This window comes from Spea bombifrons, chromosome 4, assembly GCF_027358695.1.
Source record: "Spea bombifrons isolate aSpeBom1 chromosome 4, aSpeBom1.2.pri, whole genome shotgun sequence".
NCBI lineage: Eukaryota > Metazoa > Chordata > Amphibia > Anura > Pelobatidae > Spea > Spea bombifrons.
Window position 1 is genome coordinate 98047185 of NC_071090.1, and position 17870 is coordinate 98065054.

Here is a 17870-nt window from a genome sequence, read left to right on the forward strand (position 1 = left end):
ACCACTGCTACGAACCCACTTCATGCCATAGACATGTAAGGGTTAAAACTTACTTTGCCACTGGGTAACAATATAAAAGGTTTTGCTCCATCTAACCCTCTCGGTGTCGCACTTCATAAGTGCTGGTCTACAAGTCAACCAACACTTGTCAAAGAGACCGGGTATTAAAGTTTTTCTTTTCTATCCCTGTGCCATATGGTTCTTATTTCTTAATTTGCAGAAAGTTCATATTTATTACCCAGCACTGTGCCCAGAAAACCAACTACAAGCTTATCTAACAGACTTGCTTATAGAAATGGCTCATTCAGATAAAAAATGATTTCTCATCATCTGCATCTTGACAATAAGATTGCAATATAAGCTAAAGAAAAAAAACCTATGCTTCACGACCACACACATTAACCCCTATGGGAATTAACATATGTGGCAAAAGATGGCAAAATGAGCTCATCAAGGTTCCTGTCCTGATATCTCCTTTCTCTTCCCCATTCCATTGCAAAGCACCCCAAACAGGTAAAAGTAAGCAGGAATAAACCAGGCTCTTGGGAAAATCAAACATATTAGCTAATGAAAGACAATAATAAAATGTTAAACAGGGTCTATCAGACTCCAACCTGCCTCCATCATGAAGCAAAGTAATAGCTTCCTCCATCAGGTTTGGTTTAAATTCCCTGGGAAGGAAGAGCAGAAAGCAGTCCCATTGCCTGGCCTCCACGAGGCAGAGAATATAATCCTGCATTGACCAGGGCCATTAGATATTGCTTAATGTATGACAGACCCGATTTACCAAATGGAAAGAATGAACGTACCACTCAAAGAATGCAGAATAAATCCATCGACCAAGGACTGTTCCTGGCTATCGTCTTTATGTGGTTCTGTTTCCATGTCTACCTCATCATACAATTTGATCCTGGCCAGGGAAGACAAAACATACATTGTTAACTTTTAGGCTATCTAATAAGAAAAAAAGAATGAAACAAAAAAAAATTCTAATGGCTTCTCTTTAGCGAGCGCAAGTATAATCTATTTAAATGTCTCTAGAGTATAAATGTGCATTTCTCCTACCAAACCCATGCATTATCTAAACTGGATCACTTCAATCCACCAACTATTGTAGGTCATCCTCGGCACACTACTTCTGATCTAGCGATTTAAGGTTTTGATCTATCGTCTAAAGCGATGTCCACTTTGCGTGACTTAAACAAATGCACTCAACCCAGTTTTTTTTTATTTGGATTTCATGTAATGGACGTATATAAAATAGTCCAAATTGGTGAAGCCCCTAAGATCCGGTGCAACCAATTACCTTCATAAGTCACATAGTAAAATAAAGTCCACCTGTGTCACATGATCTCAGTATACATACACCTGTTCGGCAGTCCGCAACACTAAGCAAGCGGCACCATGAAGACCAAGGAGCTCTCCAAAAAGGCCAGGGACAAAGTTGTGAAGAAGTACAGATCAGGGTTGGGTTATAAAAAATATCTGAAACTTTGAACATCCCACGGAGCACCATTTAATCCATTATTAAGGAATGGAAAGAATACGGCAGAACAACAAACCTGCCAAGAGAGGGCAGCCCACGAAAACTCACAGACCAGGCATGGAGGGCATTAATCGGAGAGGCAACAGAGACCAAAGATAACACTGAAGGAGCTGCAAAGCGTCACGGCGGTGATTGGAGTATCTGTCCACAGGACCACTTTGAGCCGTTCCCTCCACAGAGCTGGACTTTACAGAAAAGGGCGTTGCTTTAAGAAGAAAATAAGCAAACATGTTTGCCGTTCGCCAAAAGGCATGTGGGAGATTCCCCAAGGTGGAAGAAGATGGTACTATGTTCAGATGAGACTAAAATCGAGCTTTTTAGCCATCAAGAGAAATGCTTCGTCGCAAACCCAACACCTCTCATCATCCCGAGAACACCATCCCCAGTGAATCATGGTGGTGGCAGCATGGTGGGGACTGGGAATCAGGACTGAAGGAATGATGGATGGTGCTAAACACAGGGAAAATCTTGAGGGAAAAAATGTTTCAGTCTTTCAGAGATTTGAGACAGGGGCTGAGGTTCGGTGGCTAGATGTGCCAAATTTACAGTGATGAACCCCAAGAGACTTGCAGCTATGATTGCTGCAAAATATGTCTCTACAAAGCATTGACTGGGGGGGGATAGTTCTGCAAGTACAAGTTCTCAGTTTTTTTGTCTTATTTCTTGCTTGTTTCACAATAAAAAAATATTTTGCATCTTCAAAATATGTGGTAGGTGTGTTGTCTAAACCAAATGATAGAAATCCCCTGCAAATCCATGTTAATAGGAGGGGGTGAATACTTTTGCACGGCACTGCATGCCTACAGTAACAGAACAGATGGCTTGATATACCACAAAGTGTTACTGCCAGCCCTATCTAGATGCCTGTGGACGCTGCATTTCACTCCTAAAAACTGTTAGCGACTTCAGTTCGTCCTCTTAATGTTGTGATTTTGTGTCCCAGCCTACAAATTTTCCCCAAGTAACAAGCTTTATTTCTGGCATTACTTGTAACCAAAAACGTTGGGGAGCAGCGTTTCTTTCAGGGATGGAGGAGGTTCCAGACGTCTCCACAGGTAGCTGGTTACGTATTCCTGCAAAACACGCATGTATTTACTGTAAAACGCATTTAACAAAACATTGTTATCCTAAGGCCTGTTAAGTTCCTTGGCGTGTTCTTTTCTCGTGTTACATAGCCATCTTGCTGGATTGGCAGAGGTATTGGGGTATAAAGCCTAAGTCCCCACGGAAATGAGTCATATATATATATATATATATATATATATATATATCGGTATATATATATACACCGGTATATATATATATATATATATATATATATATATATATATATATATATATATATATGAGATTTGCCTGGTAGTACAGTACATGGTGACCCCTCAGGCAGGTATACAGAACCCCAGGGAACAGCAAATGGAACTGATTGATTTTGTTCATTTATAAGTCAAAAACATTATAACAGAAGCATGTTAACCAAATGAAACCGAAGCAATGGAATGCTCCCGCTGTTAGTAGTAGAAGATGCATCTATTTAAAAGAAAGATATTTTATGTGATCTCCTAAGATAAGACCACTGACTAGTGCTGAGAACTTGACATTTCATACCAACAGTTATTTAAATCAATCTATGCAAACTGGTTATACCAATATCCATTATATAGGGTGCGCGACTAGAAACCACAGGGCCCTGGTGTGAAAATTGCCCCAGGGCCACCCAACTTCACCAAGCAACATGTCCCACAGTGCCACCTTTGCCCCAAACAGCTTGTGAGTGCCTTTACTCCCAATCAGCTTATCAGTGCCTTCCTAACCCTTTTGCCCCCAGCTTCTAACTGCCCCAAAATAGCTTACCTGTGCCATCTTTGCCCCAAACTAATCTGTGCTATTATTGTCCCCAAACAATTTGTATGTGCCTTCTCTTCCCCCCTTCTAACACTCTGACACATATGTAAACACACACAAATTACACACTCACCAACACATGTACACATTCATTTTAACACACATTCCATCTCCCCCCCACTTACACATCCATGCTCACACAGTAACACAGCCATGCACTTACACATCCATGCTCTCTCACACACAATTTCACATCCATGCTCAGTGTGTTGACAAGAAATCTTGTCAGATGCTACAAATATCTGTGCACTGCGCATCTACACTTACCTAATGACTTGACATATCTACCAACAGAGGACATATAGATCCTAAAAACATAAGGGCCACTAAACCTTACAAATAAAATAACTTTGGCCTCTCTGATAGAAGATTTTCTTTATTTTTAATTTCCTCACTTTCTGTAGCTGTCCGACTGAATACACACCTCAGTTACCTATGATCTGATGCTAACCAAGCAGTGTTCCATCCCTGTTTCTGCAGGGAGGAGTACTAATTTTAGCACAAAAATGGCAGGTGGGGTCAGTCTTGGTGAAAATCAGCGCCCCCACTGCAAAAGCAGTGACTACTGGCAGCCGGCTCAAAGTTTGCAAACCGATGGTACAGGTAACCTTGAGAAAGGCGGTTTTAAGTCTTAAAGTACATGCATAATTTCTCATAATTTTGTGGAACATTGTAAACATAAAACGGCTTGTTTAAAAAAATCAAGTATGTAGACATACAGTCGTGTGAAAAATAAATTCTATGAATTCTATGGTTTTACATATCAGGACGTAATAAAAATCATCTGTTCCTGAGCAGGTGTAAAAATTAGGTAAATACAACCTCAGATACAACACATTACATACAACACAGTGTCATGATTTATTCAACAAAAATAAAGCAAAATTGTAGAAGCCATGTGTGAAAAACTAAGTACACCCTTACTGCTTCCATAGGAATTAAGATGCTAAGTAGCAGACAGGTGCTGCTAATCAAATGCCCTTGATTCATTGATCATCAGTAAGTGTGACCGCCTCTATAAAAGCTGAAGTTTTAGCAGTTTGCTGGTCTGGAGCATTCAGGTGTGTGTAAACATAAAGCCAAGGACTAAAGTTGCCAATCTTCCCAGGAGTGGACGTCCCAGCAAATTCCCCCCAAGGTCAGACCGTGCAATGCTCAGATAAATTGCAAAAAACCCAGAGTTACATCTCAGTCCTCAGTTACCATGTTAAATGTTGAAGTTCAGGACAGTACAACTGGAAAAAGACTTAAGTGTGGTTTTGTTTCGAAGGCTTGCCAGGACAAAGCCATTTCTCTCTAAATAGAACATGGCAACACAGCTTTGAAAGTTTGGCCGAAATTGGGTCATGCAACAGGACAATGATCTCAAGCACAACAGGAAATCTACAGCAAAATGGCTGAAAAAGAAAAGAATCAAGGTGTTCCAAAGTCCAGACCTCAACCCGATTGAAATGCTGCAACGGGAACTTAAGAGTGCTGTGCATAAACAAATCTCAATGAACTGTAGCAATGTCGTAAAGATGAGTGGGCCTAAATTCCTCCACAACGATGTGAGAGACTACAAAAAATATTATTGCTGTTAAAAATAAGGTGTACTTCGTTTTTTCCCACATGGCTTTTGGTTGAATAAATCATGATACAGTGTACAATGTTGTTATTCTTCTGAGGTTGTATTTACCTAATTTTTAGACCTGCTCAGAAACAGATGATTTTTATTATGTCCTGATATATAGATCATAGAATTCATAGAGGGTGTACTTTCTTTTTCACACGATTGTAAATCATGGAGAGATAATGGTCCTTCTGGGTTGCTAATAAACTGTAGAGATAAAACATTGTAACTGTAGGAGGCAACAAAAGCAATAGCCAGTTGAGCGCACCTGCAGGGAAAAGGGCTGAGCAAAATCCACACGAGTGCAGCCAAAGGTGGAGAACCACGGGCAAAGAACAGAAAGAAAAGAACGCCATACTCCTGATGAAGCTGTTACCTATGGAAAAAAGAAAAATAGAAGGAGGTACACAGATATTTCATTTGGAGCAGCAAGTCCAGTATCTACCTATGTGTGTGCACATTAATGGTACCTACACTGTTTTATTTTGTTATTATTGGAATCATTAAAAACCTAATTTGTCTCAAGGCACTCGGCATTCCACATTCAATGACAATGTCTTCCTCTCACCTCTCTGCCAGTCACAAGATCCTCCAGACAGCAATCATAGGAAATTCCAACTGGCACAATAAGGATGTCTGACACCAGTCCAGAACGTAGAGTTCCAACCACCTCCTGGATCCATTCACACCCACTGGATGACAAAGTATGAGTATAACGAGAAGAAGGATCCTCCAAAAAAATTAGCAGGGAGTGGCCTTCAGCAAGCAGTGTCCCTGTGTACTGTAATCAAAATTAGAGCAGAGATTACGAAGGTTGCTAGAAAATGGAGTGTAATTTATGACATCAAGCCAATGAATACATTCTATCAAAAGAAGACACCACAGAGGTCCCAAAAGCCTGATGTGAGTCAACATTACTTTCTATGTCGACTCAATAAAAGGTATTAACGAGATTAAAGACTATCTATGTCTCTTAAGAGCAACATGACTTTATAAATTTAGAAATATTAAGAAGTAGCAAGTGAATGACCAGGGAGAGTGTAAAGCAGTATAAAAGAAGAGTGAGAAAGAATGTGGTGAACAAATAGGGGGATGGAGGCAGGAAAATATTGCAGGGGACACACATAAACAGGGAGACTGACAAATGACGACAATATCATACAGTGTCTTTCAAAATTATGGTATACAGCCCTAATGAAAACAAAGAGTAGTACACAGGAAAAAAAGAATGACAAAAATATGAAGTTATACCGGAAGGATGAAGGTCTTACCGCTGACAGAACAGCTTTGCTCCAGGCTCCTCCATCTGTAGGAACGAACACTGCTCCCAAACGCTGTAAGAAAACCCTGAGAGGATATTACAGCTTCTTAAGATTTTAAATGCTGAAAGTGGATTACCTGCTGTAAAACCAAACATTGCAAAAGACAGACATGCAGTCCGGTGTAGTGATCTAATTTCTACAAACGTAATCCCTGTTGAGTTTAGGGCTGCAACTAACGATTATTTTAATAATCGATTAGTTGGCCGATTATTTTTTCGATTAATCGATTAATCGGATAAAAAAAATGAATGTAAATTTTTCATTTATTTAAAATAATTTACTAAACAAATGATGTTAAATACAAACAGCAGAATAAAAAAACTTTGATAAAATGCATTTCTTGTCTTTATTTCCCAACCAGCCCCCCAATATATGCACATTTGAGCCCAGGCTTGCTACGCTGCCTCCCAGACATGCCATGCTGCCCCCCCACATATGCCACGCTGCCTACCACAGCACTCCACGCTGCCTCCCACATCTGCCACTCCACGCTGCCTCCCACATCTGCCACTCCAAGCTGCCTCCCACATCTGCCACTCCACGCTGCCTCCCACATATGCCACTCCACGCTGCCTCCCACATATGCCACGCCACGCTGCCTCGCCACGCTGCCTCCCACATCTGCCACTCCACTCTACCCCACATGCCACTGTGCCTGATACGCCTTATACCCCCTGAAACACCACTCCATCCTCCCCAGACATGCCACCCTGCCCTCCCCACATATGCCACGCCATGCTGCCTCCCACATCTGCCACTCCACAATGCCTCCCACATATGCCACGCTGCCTCCCACATCTGCCACTCCACGCTGCCTCCCACATCTGCCACTCCACGCTGCCTCCCACATCTGCCACTGTGCCTGTGCCTTATATCCCCTGATACCCCACTCCATCCACCCCAGACATGCCACCCTGCCTCCCAGACATGCCACTTCTCTACCCCCCAGATATGCCACTCTACCCCCAGATATGCCTTATACACCCTGATACACCACTCCGTCCTCCCCAGACATGCCACACTGCCCTCCCCACATATGCCTTATATACTGTATATGCCTTATACCCCCAGATATGTCACTTCACTGCCCCCAGGATTTAGATTCCCCTAAATTAACCCTAAACTCCCCATTAACCATAACTGCCCCTAAATTAACCCTTAACACCCCCTTAACCACAGCATCCCCTAAATTAACCCTAAAGACCCCATCAACCACAGCATCCCCTAAATTAACCCTAAACACACCATTAACCACAACTGCCTCAACTGCCTCACTGCTGTGAGACGGTGAGTCAGACTAAACGGATTATATAATGAGGGGGATTTTTCAGAGCGTTTGCTCTGAAAAAACCCTCATTTTATAATCGCTAATAATCGATTCAACTAATCGATAATGAAATTCGTTGCCAACGAATTTCATTATCGATTATTATCGATTTTATCGATTAGTTGTTGCAGCCCTAGTTGAGTTATTAAGGCAAATAGCGTACAAGTGCTGGCCAGATGTTTCTTTCAGTGGACTAGAAGGTTACTAAACCCAGCCACTACGGGGAATGCACTGGAGGTGCGTCAGAATTCCATGCAATCAAATGTTGATGGCAAAAACAATCAATCAAGGGGGCTACCCTTTAAACAATACATCAAACATGAATACTTCAAATGGTCTAAGAAGTAAAAGTTCAAATGTTGCCACCTCTATTATCAAAGTGCCCGTCGGATTTACGAATTATTGCTAGTTTTGCAAGAGGGAGTCATCTCTTCACTAGTACAATGCACCATTGGGGAATTTACAGCATGGCCATCGTCTGCTTACCTGAGAAGCCGTGGGCAGTCTCTCCGATCCCACACTACACGTGGTACCTTGAGATTTTGTGAAAACAGGAGAAAAGGCAGAAGAAGACTGTCCAGCCAAGAGGGGTGAGTGCTGAGAAAAACCATCGGGGTTCCTGGACACTTAAAGAGGGCGATAAAAAGGTTTGTCAGTCTGTCCTCCAACAATGCTTCCAACTGATATGTTTCAAAAGGTAACGTGATTGTGGCTAGTGGGCTGCCATTTCGACTAAGCTCTTGTTTTATGAAGTCTAGGCTGTTCTGAAACCCTTTTTCCTGATGTTTAGTTGGGATATTATAGGGTCTGCCCCACTGTAGAACAAGCTTTCCCCCCCTGTTCCCTTGAGGGCCATGCAGTCTATCAGTGATAGTACCAGGTATGATATTACATGTTGTGCAATAGTAGCCAGAATAAATATGTGTCACAGAGAACCAAATATTCCATGTTCCCTCCAGAGACACAGGACTAGGAGGCAGGTGAAAAAAGTGAAAAAGTTAGCAGAGAGTTCTGGTGTCCATCTGGGGCTTCCTGCCGTTTCATGCGTGGAACACAAGTATAACAAGCCCAACCATAAAAAACAAAATAACATGATGGCTGCACTACATAAAATACTTAGCAAAAAAGCACATTGTAAAAAAATATATTTTTAACTACATTGTCATCACTACAAATTACACCTTTTTGCAGATCTATGTAATGTTATCCAATTATCAATCAATATTAGCCATCTTTTCATGCACAGAAGTAATCTGTGAACGAGAAAAAAAAATACAACAATAATCTGCACCCACACGTTTTATAATTAACATACTGCTTAAGGTTATCAAAATGTGATTATCCCTCACAAACATTATAAACTATATGAGGTGATAAATGAAAGGTAATTTTACCTAAAACATCCATGTTCACTATTTTAATGCAAAGCTTTCTTCTGGCCAAGAGGACATTACAAACAATAAGAACCTCCAGCAATCAGTAGCATTATTTACAAAAATAAAAGCACTTGTTTTATTGTTAATGATTACATTTGCTTTGGACAAATGAAGAATCCATGACTGATAAGTGGCTTAACATGTGGTTTCTTAAACTACATAGACCTACCGCAGCAGCAGCTTCTCGAACCGTGGCCACTTGACCGCAATGGAAATGTACGTTCAAAAAGAGGGAAGTCAGCATCTTCGCAAGAAGCCAGCGAGTAACTCTGGAAGGGGAATAAGTGTGTTACAAGAGTATGGTGGCTTGCTACATATCGATTGTCTGTTTATTCTGTAGATCTAATGGAAAACACCTAATTTCATACTGTACAACGTACTGACAAATTATTGCTTTTATTTGTACATGGGCTTCACAAACTTACTCAACTATAACTGATAAAGGAAACATATCCCCTACATCAAAGGAGGAAAAGACACTTACCTGATTAGCAAGGGTGAAAGAGGCCTGTGAATCTGCCCTAGAATCCTTGGAATTTCTGCTCTAGTGTCTGTAAGATCTGTGTGTTCTTTATCTTTAGCAAGCTCTTGAATTATCGCCACTTGAACACTAGATTCATATAAGGGGGAGATACAAATTATATATATAAAATAACAGAGGCATTGCTAAATGCTAACTTACATCGACCAGGCAAGACTTGTTTTTAACCCACAGATATCCTTTAGCGCTCAGTAGGTATATGCAAATCCGGTTAACAATGATTTAATAACATTTTAATAATACACATTAATATGTAGTTGGTCCCTGCTTTGCAGGTAGAAGGCTTTCCACAAAATTCTGGAGTGTTTCTGTGGAAATCTTTGCCCTTTCATTCAGTAGAGCATTGTCCAAAATGTATTGGTATGTCTCCTTCAGCATACTAAGACATTCTGGACAATGCTATGCGCTTCCAACTTTGTGGGAAGAGTTTGGGGAAGGCCTTTTTCTATTCCAGCACAACTGTGGCCCTCAGTGGACCAAGCAAGTTACATAAAGACATGGTTGGATGAGTTTGATGTGAAAGAGCTTGACAGAGCCCTGACCTCAACCCCATCGAACACCTTCGGGATGAACTGGAACTGAGATGGCGAGCCAGGCCTTCTCATCCAACATCTGTGCCGACCTCACAAATCCTCTACTGGCTGAACGGGCAGAAATTCCCACAGAAACTCTCCAAAATGAGAGTGGAAGTTATTATAGCTGCAAAGGGGCGACCAACTTCATATTAATGTCTATTAGGGCTGCAACTAACGATTATTTTAATAATCGATTAGTTGGCCGATTATTTTGTGGATTAATCGGATAAAAAAATACATTATTTTAAATTGAAGAAAAATTGCAATAAAAAACGTACAATTTACACTTTCATCTCTTTATTGCAATGGCCTCTCTATTCACCTTCTTATTTTACTGACATAATAATAAAAGCTACAAGAACCCAAACAGTGTTTCTCAAACTAAGTTTTAATACAAAGTTATTAGTAAATATTAATTCATATGTTAACTATTTTTCATATTTAATAAAAACTGAGAAAAAAGCCTTGTTTAAATTTTTTTTATTTACCAAACTGCCCCAGTTATGCACATCTGACCCCAGCTTGCCACTATGCCCCCATAAATGCCTTCTACCTCTTATATGCCAGATTCCACTGTGCCCCCTGATATGCCACTGTGCCCCCTGATATGCCTTATACTCCTTATATGCCAGTGATATGTAACTGAGCCCCCTGATATTCCTTTTACCCCCAGATATGTTTATGCCCCCTGATATGCCTAATATCCATATGCCTTATACCCCCTATATGCCCTAAAAATTCATAATACCCCCCATACACCACTATAACTCACCCATACACCACTCTGGCTCCTCCCCCTCCCATACACCACTCTGGCTCCTCCCCCCTCTCATACTCCACTCTGCCTCCTCCCCCCTCCCATACACCACTCTGCCTCCTTCCCTCGCCCATACATCACTTTGCCTCCTCCCCCTCCCATATACCACTCTGCCTCCTCCCCTCCTATACATCACTTTGGCTCCTCCCCCTCCCATACTCCACTCTGCCTCCTCCCATACACCACTCTGGCTCCTCCCCCTCCCATACTCCACTATGCCTCCTGTTTCTGTTTCTGACAAGACACCAGGGAGCCGGGTAGAGAGGCAGAGTGGCGTATGAGAGGGGGAGGAGCCAGAGTTGTGTATTGGAGGGTGGCTCCCATACACCCCTCTGACTCCTCCCCCCTCCCATACACCGCTCTGCCTCTCTACCCGGCTCCGTTACTGAAGGCACTTTCTCTGCAGCTTCATAGAAGCCACAGTGTAAGTGAAGGGCAGTAACGGAGTCTGTCTGTGCGATGCAGACCCTCACCGGATGACAGAGAGGATGATTCTCTGTCAGCCGGTGGGGGTCTGCATCGCACAGACAGACTCCGTTACTCACCTTCACTTACACTGAGGCTTCTATGAAGCTGCAGGGAAAGTGCCTGTCAGTAACGGTGCCGGGTAGAGAGGCAGAGTGATGTATGGGAGGGGGAGGAGGCAGATGGGAGGGGGGAGAGAGACGGAAGTGAGAGACTGGCCGACAGTGAGGGGAATCCATGTCCCCTGCAGCGTTGCGGGGGATCTGGATTCCGGTGTTATAATCCGATCTCTGTTTGAGGTCGGATTATATAAGGATAGGAGTTTTTCAGAGCATTTGCTCTGAAAAAAACCTCTTTTTATAATCGATAAAAATCGATCCAATTAATCGATAATGAAAATCGTTGACAACGATTTTCATTATCGATTTTATCGATTAGTTGTTTCAGCCCTAATGTCTATGTATTTAGAATGCAATGTCATAAAAGTCCCTGTTGTTGTAATGGTCAGGTGTCCCAATACTTTTGTCCATATAGTGTATATTCATGAAATCAGCCTTTAAAGTTAGGTTACAATTTTTATTATGCCTTAAACTAATGTAAACATATCATGTGTGAAATAACATTTTGATAACCCCAACAGTGCTGAAATTAAAATTAATCAACGGTTAATAAATGGTTAACCCTTAAAAATGGATTAAACTCCAGCATACAATATCATAATAATGTAAGTCCACCTTTGACACAAAATATTTATACAATATAATCCGTCACATAGAATGTGCACAAGCTAACTTTCCCTGCTGAATCAGAATTGTCTCTTCTCTCTCCTGGTTTTTTTTTTTTGCCAAATAAAAAATAAACGGTACTCGTGTAATATTACTTCAATAAACAGAGGTAATACTTGGGGTGTTTGTAGATCTTTTCTAACAGATCTGAAGAAAGGTCTTTATCGACTGGACGTTCCCATATAAAGATGAAGCAACACAGTCTTCTCACTAGCCAACCTCGAAACCTGCAAATAGAAAGAAGGGAAAACCAAAAAGGAGAATGTGTGAAAATGAAGACAGAGGCCAATACACTAAACACAAAAACCATTTATGCATAATTTTCCTTCATGGTGATGTAAATACAAATGGGTAACATGTATTCCCCACCAACAAGAACCCAGTGTATCCTTGTATATACAGAAATATGCATAAAGGCACTTGAATATCTGATGAAAGGGGCAAGGTAGGCTATTGCCTACACCACTGGACCCCAACCCAGTCCTAAAAGCACATCAACAGTGCAGGTTTTATGAATCTCCTTACTGGAACATAATATGGTAATTACCAAACCCTGCCCTGTTAGTGTGCCTAAGGGCCCAGCTGGAGAAACTGCTAATCTACACAACCTACCTGCTGTCCTGTTCTGTGATGTGGAGTGCATTGCGAAACCCCATCTGAGTGTATCTCTTGTAAAAGAAGTTCTCCTGTAAGAAAATATATACCCATAAATCATTCCTCCAGCATCATTTAGGGAACACAGAAGACAACCGGTAACATGCTGAAAGATGATCTACCACTTATCCAAATCCTAAAAACTCTCTAAACCCAAGTAATAAGGTTTGAATTTGAAAAAAAGGTACTATGTGTAAACAATCTAGTTTATATGTATACCGTGGGATTAGCCACCCAAACTTCCTGATGTCAGGGTCTGCATGATTATTCCTCACCATTTGGTTCTGAGGGTTGGGTGAAGAGTAGGAAAGGGCGCTCAGGCCAAGAAATGAATTGTTATGCTAGTTTTGTTACAGATTTGTAACAAAGACAAAGCAGTCTTTTTGAAATCAGATACAGTCGCTGAAAAAAACAAGCACACGCTATTGTAATTTCATGATTGTAAATGCTGTGAAAGTGACAGATCCTCTCGGAACACTCACCATACTTTTAGGAGTACATGACTGGCAGGGCTGTCCAACATGGGGGCGATACTTCCCCTGGAAAGGGGATATCGTTTCAATCTTCAACCCCAGTCCAAGGGGCCAATTTATCCTCTGAAAACCACAGACACAGAGACCTAAATTTAGTAATGATGCAGAGAGCAGGAAAAATAGTTTTATCTCCGCCACCACCTAATGCAAGCCATAATTTTACACGCGCTCCCTCTCTGTCTGGTCCCTGGCTCCAGGGTCTTTCACCTTACTGCAAATTCAGAGACATTCTCTTTTCCATGCAAAGTATGCATAAAAAATCTTAAGTAGCAGCTATATTTATCTACAGGCATCAATATAAACAAGTTCATACGACAGCACAGCATAGAAAGCACAGCCTACAAAAACAAACTAAGCTTTTACAGCGTAAAGAATTGCTGGGTGAGATTCCTTTGGAACCCCAAATGCAACATTTTCTAATATTTATTTCTAAAAAACAGAAGAAATTTCTGAAAAGTAGCACGGAATGTGAATAATTTAGGACTGTTTGCGTGGGCTGGAAGCAAACGACAAAGAGGAGAAAATATACTTGGGGACGACCCAAGATGTAGATTCTTTACATTGACATAATGACAAAGCAGGGCCTTAATACCAAGTAAATGATTTAAGGATTTGTTCATTAGCACCTGAGTAAGATGAAATCCAATGTGCATGTAGCTGAAATGATTTATTCCCCAGGCAGCTTTTTTTCCTTCCCCATGGGTACTGACCTGAAGCACAAGGCCATTAAGTTGGGTATGAGTAACCCCTTCATGCTGGCTGCTATGCATCTCTACAGATATATATGAAGATTAAGTGTATTGAAACTATTAAATAGTATCAAAATGTAAAGAAAAAAAAGGTATTTAAACCAGAGAAGGATGTATGAACCCCTGTTACACTTACTTTGTGTGGTTTATTACTATACTGTATCTGACTACAGAAAATGTTGTTATTTCTGATTACTGAAAGGTGGACGGATATTTGAGTTTATTCACTGTAGGGAGAGTTGTGGTCTTAACTCCATCAGTTCACTATTCATTATGAAGGGACACCACTAGCAGATTTCTCCAACGTGAATGAATGAGCTGGTCTTGTACAATGGATAATTCAATGTGTAAGGAGACTTTGAAGAAATTTCACCGATATATATATAATTTTATACATTATATAGGGCCAGCCAAGCTCTTCTTGCAGCAGAAGCTCACTTGGGTTAGATCATCATAATGTGTTGTGAAGTCAAGAAGCTGAAACACAACTCTCCATTTAGTGAATAAAGCCCAATGTCACAAAGCAGCAAAGTGTAGGAAGTAAAGTCTAAAGCAGTTAGTAACCAAACAGAAACTTTCAAATATTGTATATTTACATGCAGAACACATTGTGGGATAGGAGGTACAAGACCTGAACTAACGGGTGAAAGGTTTAGATGTGATGTTAGAAAGCATTTCTTCACCAAAAGGGTGGTATACGTATAATATAATTCCAGCGGAGGAGACAGAGTTTAATACTGTGAAGGAATTGAAACATGGATGGGTCGGATAGGCATATGGCTATCCTGAAAAGACAAGATCAGAGACCAAATAAGGTTTTGCAACAGGCAGAAAAAGAGAAAGATTAGATGGGCTAAATGGTTCCCATCTGACAACAAATTACATGTTCCTAACTCTAAATACACCCCTGCAGAAATATATGACTATGAATACATTATGACATTACAGTACATTGGAGGAGTTTTATATTACATATTAGTCACGAAGAGTGGAATATAAAGAGGTTGCTGCAGTGACACTCTTCATTCACATGATATGTCAGTGACATATATAGTATATACCCATTATATTCAGGTATTTCAAGTTCCCCCACCTGGGTTCCTTTTTCAATCATTTATTGTATTAAGGATGCAGTGGACGTGATGGTTTTACATTTCACATAAAATAAGACAGAAAAACATTGCAAATACATACATTGGAAATAAGGGGGAATTTATTACAGTAAAAAGAACAGTAATGCCATGTTGAGAAACCAAAGATGGGAGTCACAGAGTTTTCTGGATATCATCATATCTATGTAATGTATCTGACCTAAATAACCCATTCATGTAGAGGTGATATAAATATTCCTATTGTATGCTCACCTGGTATACACTCATAATAGAAACAAAAGCTCTCTGTGTCATAAGGGCTGGATATTTTCAATAATAAATCATGCATTACAATTAAAAATAAACAAGTTAAATATTATGCTTCTTTATATGCATAATAATAGCTGAACTGCTAATTTATTCCATTGTGACTAGTAACCCAAACCGACAGTAATCTAACAATGTTACCAGCGATCAATACGAGTCAAATGTCTTGGAGTTAATACTTTATAGGGGAACTTACGGTGTTTGTGAACTTGTTAGGAAGCTGCTGGACAGACAAGGTTGTCTCCATCTTGGTTATTGTAAGACTTCTAAGGTGTAGATTCTGGAAAACACACACACAAGCAGGTGAATGAATGCACATGGATACATAAGTGAGAAACATATTCAGTGTTGGATATCCCACAGGACATACCAAGCACTTGTCTTCACTCGTATTTCTTTGAGGGGCTACAGGAGATAACTGGATATGAGTAAATTATAACTAGTTTCAAATACATTACATTTTAGGAATATATACTTTTAAGAAGATGCATATATTTTATATATATGTATATATATATATTGGATTGTCATGGGTTGTAAAGCAGGACCTCTAAATGAGAACTCTCAGCATGTTTCCCTCTGAGCGGAATATCTCTACTGCCAGTAGGGTACCCAGCAACTTGTGCTAAGTAGGTTTCTGTTAATTGAAGCAGAACATGGAAAATCTACATAAATAGCGCATGTTTCTCAGGGAAATTACAGCAAGTCAGTTTTGTGTAACCGGACTTCGGATACTTTTTTGCGGTAGCCCGACACTCTGTATATGAAGCTAAAGTACAAATAACAAATAATGACACACTTTGATATTCCTGATATAATATGTGGCTCGTGTAAGGAAGCTTGACTCCATCTGCAGCATAAATACCATATTTGCATTTGCACGCGGCCTGCGCCTCTCAAAATTGTATTCTGGGTCGTCAAACATGCTTGTGAAAAATAAATTATGTGACAAATACTACATACGTATTCCTAAGGACCATAACATGACAAAAGGACATAAAAGTACTTTTTTTTTTTTTTTTTTAAAGTTGTCACTGATCTGCTAATCCAAAGGCTGACAATTACCGTTTCTCAGTTCCACTCTGTACTAAAATCCTAATGTTTCCCGACCGCATCAAAACCTTTATAAACTTATGCCCATTAGTGCGGGTAAACAGAACAGGACCAGAGACAGTGTGTACACAGGGCCCTCTGCAAACCTTGTGTGTTAACATATCCATAAACGTTTGGAACAACATCAGGGCCAAGAGGGACAAGGAAGAATATAGGTAAGGCACGTAATGTAGACATTAACTTTTTTTTTTTTTTTTGCAAGTATAATAAAAAAAAGTAAAGTTAGCAGATTGTGTTCACACCAAACAGATGCTAAATTTGGTTAAAAAAAATCCCATTCTGTGTTTACTATATAAGAACACTGCCGGTCTTGATGTAATAAGGCACTGAAAGCGTTTGGGACGTCCAGCCACACGCAGAACCAGAATTATCTTTATTTCGTTTGTAGCAGGCGGCTAAATCATAGATGCTTCTTTATGACCAGCAGGTAACCGATAGATCACCTTTGATGTGTTTTCTAGCTTCTGTATTTGATTCATCTTTGTATTCATCTTTCATACCCTTGGTATGAATTAAAAGCAAGCACGATTTGCCGGAATTAAACACGAGTTAAAGTAACCCCAAGTCTTTACGAGCAATGCATTAACGCTATATTTAGATCCCATCGCTGTGTATAGGAAGAATGAAAGATGTTCTAGTATTCTGCGAAATAAAAACATGACTTGCTTAGAAGAACAGGAAACGTTCTCGTTCCCACTGCATAAACACGAAGGGCAGAGACCCGGGGGCCGTTCCGTGACATCTATTTTCTATATTTTCACTGGCGTTTGGAAACAGCGCAGTCAAAGTTATTTTAACTGCATCTTCAGATAATGCCCGACCGTTTAAGCAAAACGTGCCGGAGCGGCTATATTAAGCCATACATGGAACGTGCAGCTGAGCACGGTGTAAAAACACGCACTAAACACACCGCGCTATGTACTTCACATGGAGTCCAAGAGCAGCCGCAGGATGTTCACCTATTATAGGGAGGACGCGGCCATATCGGCCCTACGGCCTCTACATAAACACACATTGTGTATAAGGATAATACAACAGTAAAGATAAAGGCTTCTCACTAATAATAGCCATC

General features: G+C 40.5%; 1 protein-coding gene across 1 annotated transcript in view; it reads right to left on the bottom strand.

Annotated features, from left to right (window-relative positions):
• The window catches only part of GPAT2 (glycerol-3-phosphate acyltransferase 2, mitochondrial), a 22537-nt gene extending 6605 nt beyond the window's left edge, over positions 1-15932 (bottom strand). Inside the window, exons 1-12 of the mRNA XM_053463791.1 lie at positions 15882-15932; positions 13468-13581; positions 12944-13017; positions 12448-12558; positions 9633-9758; positions 9318-9417; positions 8199-8338; positions 6335-6410; positions 5632-5844; positions 5332-5439; positions 2534-2619; positions 810-910 (exon numbers count right to left, since the gene is read on the bottom strand). Coding sequence (XP_053319766.1) covers positions 810-910; positions 2534-2619; positions 5332-5439; positions 5632-5844; positions 6335-6410; positions 8199-8338; positions 9318-9417; positions 9633-9758; positions 12448-12558; positions 12944-13017; positions 13468-13581; positions 15882-15932 — 1300 coding nt within the window. The remainder of the gene's footprint in view (positions 1-809; positions 911-2533; positions 2620-5331; positions 5440-5631; positions 5845-6334; positions 6411-8198; positions 8339-9317; positions 9418-9632; positions 9759-12447; positions 12559-12943; positions 13018-13467; positions 13582-15881) is intronic.
• Positions 15933-17870: the final 1938 nt, after the last annotated feature.